Genomic DNA, 7602 nt, shown 5'->3' on the forward strand with positions numbered 1-7602 from the left:
TTAATGAAAAAAAAATCCATTGTAAGTGTACTATGGTTAGATATTTTTATTCACTTTCAATATTTTTTGCATCGGCTTGTCACAAAGTTATATCAATTGTGCTTACAAAAGACATTAACCAACCGTTGATGAAACGACATAGTGAAAATTTGCGGTCAATGTTTTCCCAGCGGTTTAAAAACCCTAACCCCATTCTATTTGAAATTAGCTTGGGGATTACCAAGATTTTGCCTCAAATTCAAGATGGCTGCAAAAATAAAAATATTAAAAAAAAAAAAAATTTAAAATAACGGCTGAAAAATTGATAAATATTTGAAATAAAACCTAAAACCCTACAAGATCAATAAAGTTTCATCAAGAATTTTAGGAATATACAGCAAATTATTATGCTTTTTCAATGTTTCTTTTCAGTGGATTTGTTATCCCTGAGAGACATTTTATTACACAATATATTATCATCATCGTCGTCGTTGTCGTCGTCGTCGTTATCATCGTCATCATCATCATCATCATCATCATCATCATCATCATCATCATCACCATCACCATCACCATCACCATCACCATCACCATCACCATCATTATATTATTTTTAATTTTGATAATTTCTGTACTGTAAGGGAGAAATGTACACAACTCAAACAAAAACCAAGGTTTGTTTAGAAGCCTCTAATAAAAATGTGTTTACATTTTCCTATCATATGTTGGCTTATTAAATTAATTTTAAATGTTAACCTTTATTCTTTAACCTGTTATCTTTACTCCATAATTAGACACTAGAATATTTTATTCAGAAAACGAATGTTGCGTCTTGTATTCAAGACATCAAAATAACTGCTCAAACGTTGATTAACAAATCAGTTATACCAGGGAGTCAATATAACAATATATATATATAGTCAATATATAATATATTATGCAATGAAGATTTGGTGTTAATTAAAGGGTGATTAGGTATGATATACAATAAAGCCTCTTGTGTTGGGTTTGTTTGGATCTATAGGCCTTTAATCACCTTCACATAACAGGCTTTTGTACAAGGACACTGACCTGTGCTGTTACGAGTGCTAATGTAATTACCAGATAGAAATGCCAACCACATATCTATTCCCCCATTAGCGGGAATTTTAAAATAGGAAATAGTGTGCTACATTCTGTATATAAATCTGAAATGGTATGTTTGAGTGTAGTTATAATGTTTAAGAACTTCAGTACAGAGACGATGTTTGATGTTGAATATGTCACCTTGAAATTATTATTATTATTATTATTATTATTATTATTATTATTATTATTATTATTATTATTATTATTATTATTATTATTAATACCACAGCCCTTCTTCGGGGACATTGGACCCGCTATCCCAATTTCTAATAAATCCTCACCAATTTTCAGATTTTCACGACAGCAGTTCATAGAAACGCTTTACTAGAGTAGAAAAAAATGATTTTAATTTACTACTATTGCCGTAATTTTTTTCTATAAACTCAAAACATACCTCCTCCCTAATGCTTTTCCTTGTAGATTTCTAACTACACGTTAACGAATATCGAACTATTAATTTATACTGCAATATCCATTAATCCATTTTAAACTTAAAATTCGAACTTTTTTTTTCTTTAAGGAAAATTACCAAGAATTAATTAACAAAGAACCATCAATAGCACAATCACATGAATAATGCCTTTAATAAGAAATAAGTCGTGTTAAAGCGACATAATGTTGATTTGGATGTCATTTTGTCTATAGTCTTGATGTCTTTAATAGTAACCCCATGGATATTATTAGAGTAGTGGGCTATTATTACAGAAGAACTTATACGATGAGTTACTTTTAGAGGGGTTACTATTATAGTAATGAATTATTATTGTAAGTACCATACAACTTCAAATAATAATCCTTTACTAGTAGAGTAATGGATTATTATTAGAAGTTTTATGGTACTAGTTACTTTGTGTAAATTGAGAATGTAAATAAGAAATATAATTTGTTATAACGGTATTCCTCTAAAGGTGTTAATCCCATTCTAAGTAAGATATTAATTACTAATATATTTTACTTTATGTAAGCAGAGAATAGTGTAAAATACTTACCTTCACAATTTAGTAAAAAACATTTATATACAGCATTCTCATCTTGGTCAATATTCGCATTGGTTGGAGAGATCACGAAATCATATTGCGATTCCTTGCCTTTTGTTAGATGTAAACAGACGTACTGTGCAAGGTTGCAATTTAAATTAGTCATATTCAAGTTGTATGAAACGATACCGATTTTAGATGTAGTAAAGGGAACAAGTCTGGTGGCGCTCTGGGTACTAGTTAGTGCTTGTCGTACTTCGTTGTAGCGTGTACCTTTACCATCAGCTGTGCTAGTAGCATAGACGGCTACATTCCATGAATTTTTACTATTTATACCAATTGGACCACGTGAAATTATGTCCACATCAAAAGCCATTTTGTTGTTTGGTTGCCTTGGTAAAGTATTTAATGTACCATTTGCTTCTGCGTCAAAACCAATGTTTACCACTGTAAAACATTTAAATTCAAGGTTAACCTTTAACCTTTACAAGTGTAGGTAATAAGTGGGTAATAAATCATAAGAAGAAATCGTTTAAATTATTATATGTTTAGTCAGTTTTTATTTGAAGCACATGTAGAACAATGTATTTCCGTAAAAACCTAACTTTTCCCAATTCTTGAAAATAATTTAGTAAATGTAACCTTAGCAGCAATGAGGGTGTAACTAAGTCGTATACATTATTTTTATCAATACATTTTAAATAACAGAATTGACAATACTTACAATTGAAGCAATCACTTCTTTTGCAGTTTGTATTTAACGTCGACTCTATAAATCTATAGTCTGCATTATCTTCATCATTCATATTAAATTTCAAGCATATATATTTGAATTTTCCACAACCGATGCCAGAGAGATCAAAGCGAAGCAATGGAACAGTAAAACTGAGTTTTTGTGTACTCCCTTTGCGCTTTAGAGGTGGTGTTGCTTGTTGTACAGCACTCAAAACCTGGGGATTAAAGCTATGCTTAGTGCCAGTTCCTCGTACATTTTTGGCTCCAAATATACTGAGCTTCCACATCGAGGTGCCCATAAGACTTGACGAAGATTTTATGTTTGCTGTACATTTGAATGTTGTGTTATCATCTTCACCAATAACTAGCTCAGAAGTGTCAATTGACCAGTCTATGCTTGTTAGTTGAACCGTGGTTTGTTGTTCATCTCCTGCGATAACACATTGAAAAAAGGTAAAATTAAAAGTATACATTAAACTGCTAGCATAATTCTTTCATTTTACTTTGAAAAAACTAATCTATAATTATCCAGTCAGCCGCAGGCAGACTAGGTTCTTTTTTCTTTCTGTTTCTGGCAACATTTCAAAACGATGCTAGTGGCAAAAATTGGATTGATTTAATTAGAACCAGTGACATCTCCCATTCATGAGTTGTTAACTGCTTGGGTTCATTCAGATAGGGGTCATTACAGTGAAAACGATAAAAAATCAATTAAAGTTTAAATCTGTCACATAACATAGCAAAGTCACTTGCACATGCATTGGCATAAGGCATGGTATTATGATGTTCTAGGATCTGGAGTCAAATGTCATTATAGCAATTATTTTTTATGGCAACACTGTTCATTTACGGTAAAAATCCAAAAAATATCTGTCACAAATAACATAGCACAATATTGTCATTTGCATAATTATATATATTAACATAAGGCAAAGTTTTCGAAAAAAATGGTCTTGTCAACTTTTGAGTGACATTCATATTACTTGTACTTCAATTCTGTGCACATCCTAACATAGTTGTCATGATGTTCTGGGATTTTTAGGTTAAAGGGCATTAGGAGTCATTCTTATCGTTTTCTGGGAACATTTCAAAACCCTGCTAGTAGCATCTGATTAGGCCGATTTCGATAAACTTTGGTCAGTAAAACCGGTGACATCATCCATACATGGGGTATTCACAGCTTGAGTTCAGAGATCACAAAGGGGTCAATATGGTCAGAACTACAAAAAATTATTATAGGTTATCTCTGCAAAAAAACATAGCAAAGTGCAGTACTTTCTCCATACGCATTTGCATGACGCAATGTCTTTATAGTGTTCAGAGATTTGTGTCAAATAATATATTTAAGGGTCATTGTTTTTCTTGCAACATTTCGAAACGCTGCTAGTGGCAAACAGGCCGATTTAAATTAAACCTTGTCAGTTCAGTAGAGATGGTGACATTCCATAGTATAGTCCTTTTCAAATATGCTTTTGAAGTCTGACTACCACCAAATTCCTTTAGTTTTTGCATAATGTTTCCTGCTGGAGATTGGTTAACAATAACATTAATATTATTATTATTATTATTATTATTATTATTATTATTATTATTATTATTATTATTATTATTATTATTGCTAGGACTAATGTCAGACGCTTAAATGTTGCTGTCATTGTCGGGATTCAAAATTTCGAAATTAATTAATGTCGAAATATTAATATTTTTATTATTATTATTATTATTATTATTATTATTATTATTATTATTATATAGTGTTATACTATCTTATCTGAGATTAATCAGTGGTTTTTATGATTTTGGTGTGAGTTAATAGATAGTGATTGTGACACCAACTGTTAAAGGTCAAATGTCAAATCATCAAAATTAATTGAGCTCAATTTTACCAGGAATGATAGGCCTGATTTCATGTTTTATTGAAGGTAGTTTATAGTATCAGTTTCTATTATTCTGTTAAGTATTTTACATTATTAATAAAGTTAATATATAAATGTGACCCAAGCTCACAAACAGGCTGTAATCTCGCACAGCACTGTATTGAGAAACAAGCCTCAATAGCCAGAACATGCCATAAAATATGAATTTCGTGTGAATTGGGTTTTTGTGTAATAAATTAAGTTTAATTATTAATTTTACTATTCCTGAAGTTTGAGTTTAAAATTCAAACTGTCAAAGGCAAAATTTAGCCATTTTCAAATGGGAGTTAGTGAAAATTATGAATTATTCAAACGGTTATAACTTTGCTTCCAGACACCCGATTGAGTCCATTTAACTGTCATTTTAAAAACTCATCTTGGCTTGAGGACGAGTTTACAGCCTGTTTGTGAGCTTGGGTCACAAATTATTGTATCTTTTCTATTGTCTCAAAACCTAACAAGTTGGTCTGAGATTGCAAATCCTCGTCCTTTTGCACCATATCTATACTAACAAATTAATGGCATTTATGTAGGCCAACAAGGCGTTTTTCTAATATAATGCAAAATGCTTTAACAACATTTATATACATTTTTAAAATATCGTATAACAAGAACTAAATTTCTTATATTATTATTTTTTGTTGATATAAAATCTGTATAAGGAATGGCATTCGCTACTTTGAGAATAAAACATTAGTGTCCCCCTAATTGGGGTTAAATACAGTAGATAATGATTTGACCAGTTTGCACACTCAAACATGTCCCCATCCCCTCAATAGGGTGTCCCTTTAATAGGGATTGGCTGTAGTAATAATAAATATATTTCCCTAAATGTATGGAAATGTGTCCCCTTAATAGGGATGTCCCCAAAGGAGAGTTAGCGCAGTGTAATATAGGCCTATTTTACTATTCTTTCAGGAGTGAACACTTTACACCGAATGCTGAACTTCACACACACAGTCAGATCAAATGCATCAAATATTGTTTCTAATTCATTGGGCTCGTCAGATATCGTGTAGTGTGTACTCTGAAATATTTCTGTAATTAAACTTAACTAAAATATAAGTATCAACAAAATATGGAACGTTTGCATGCAAGAATGCAATTCAAAAAGAAACAATGGTAGATTTCTCAAAAAAGCAATTAAAACAAACCTTCTTATTAGTAAATGCAGTCCACTCTATTACATTTGTAATACAATGTTCCCGACGGTTATTTAGACCTGTTCAACCATGAACCATTCGTGGTCTAGTGGTTATGACGCTCGCCTTGTTAGTGAGATCGCAGGTTCGATACCTGTCGAATCATCATCATCATCATCATTATCATCATAAAGTAGCAAGCTTCTAAACTGGCCTAACATATTAACACATTAACTCTGGTAATCTTTAATAAATATAGTCAGATGGTGACTCTATTTTTATATTACATAATCAATTGATGAAAGTCTTACCTGAAGTAGCTAGACAACGACATATATCAATGATACTAATTATACAAACGATAAAGCTTGCAAAAAGTCGAAAAAGCTTTTTCGAAAGCATTGCTGATTAGTATGGTTCTACAAACCATCCGATTGCATGATGTGTTCCCGAAGAATGAAGGTATTTAACGATCTGTGAGAAATGTTGTACCTGTTTTTAAGCACCCTCAGTAGAGGTTAGTTATCCTCTATACAGGATCTAATGTTAATTTTATTCGGGCATTGGCCTCGTTAACGTAAGTTCACTGGAACAAAAACCAAAAAGGAACTAACTTCGTTATATTGTTTATGTCATTACCGCTGCATCATTCAACTGTCAAATGGTTTTATTAACAATGGGCATGAAATAATATAACGAGTCACCGTAACGGAGTGCCAAATGCTTTAGATCAACTACAAAAAGGCAATGGGAGGTCTAGCTAAATTTCTATGGTTTGTGTTCACCAAATATTAAACGATATTACTTAGTTTTAAAATATTTTTTTTGGCATGCAACATATGGCGGAGGTAAAGTAAATGTTTGATAGGATTTGAGAGGAACCATAATGATATACATACACTTTTTTAACACTTGAAAAAGATACTTTTTTGTTGAAGGGCTTTTGCCTAATGCGATCATAACATTATTGATGTTCCCATCTGAACACTCCTTCCAACTTTCATTTTTAAATTTTGTAAGTAAGGAATGGCAATACGATGTCAGGGAATTTGTCATTCATTCGACAAAGTAAGACATTTGAATTCCTATATTTTACATTAACTTTAGGTATTATTACATAGAAAATATATTTGATATAATTTTGAGTAACCTGTGTAGCTGTAAGATTTGCGAGCTTAATAAAACATGTAGAATGATTTTTAACTAGGCCTATATTTCTTTTATTATCTTAGTAAAAATCTAAGAACACGAAATGACAAAGGTGGAGGAAAGAAATCATTTTGGCTCTTTGCAGGGTTATGTAGGGCTGTGCAAAAATAAAATTAATGAATTAAAAATCATAAATTTTTGTTGAGTGAGTCATTATGTTCTATTAATTCTAATAGCAATTTTATTCATTTTTATGCTGTTATGTAATGATAGACTCACACAAATTGCAATATCACCTGGCCAAACAAATCTTTTAAAAGCTAAACTTGTAACAAATTAATTAGATGACTTCATAAATATTCTGAGTAATTTTGATTGCCTTTGGTGTGTTGGGTCACTTGACCGATTCCATTCGCTGTGACACGTCGCTTGTATTTCAGCTGTCCTTTTATTCACTATTTCCGCGGTTTTTTGGCTGATTTTTTGCTCCTGATATTTTGATTATGGAAGAAAATATAGGCCTGACTACCGAGGATATCGCAGGGATAGTCAAGAACGCAATTGGTGGTGTAAAAG

The 7602-nt window shown here is 31.7% G+C and overlaps 1 protein-coding gene across 1 annotated transcript in view; it reads right to left on the reverse strand.

Moving 5' to 3' along the window:
• The window catches only part of LOC117122482, a 12287-nt gene extending 5847 nt beyond the window's left edge, over positions 1-6440 (reverse strand). The window contains exons 1-3 of the mRNA XM_033268071.1: positions 6189-6440; positions 2809-3249; positions 2097-2531 (exon numbers count right to left, since the gene is read on the reverse strand). Of these exons, the coding sequence (XP_033123962.1) occupies positions 2097-2531; positions 2809-3249; positions 6189-6279 (967 nt within the window). The 5' untranslated portion in view covers positions 6280-6440. The remainder of the gene's footprint in view (positions 1-2096; positions 2532-2808; positions 3250-6188) is intronic.
• Positions 6441-7602: the final 1162 nt, after the last annotated feature.

This window comes from Anneissia japonica, unplaced genomic scaffold (genome assembly GCF_011630105.1).
Source record: "Anneissia japonica isolate Jap-2015-1 unplaced genomic scaffold, ASM1163010v1 scaffold4479_len244543_cov124, whole genome shotgun sequence".
Lineage (NCBI taxonomy): Eukaryota > Metazoa > Echinodermata > Crinoidea > Comatulida > Comatulidae > Anneissia > Anneissia japonica.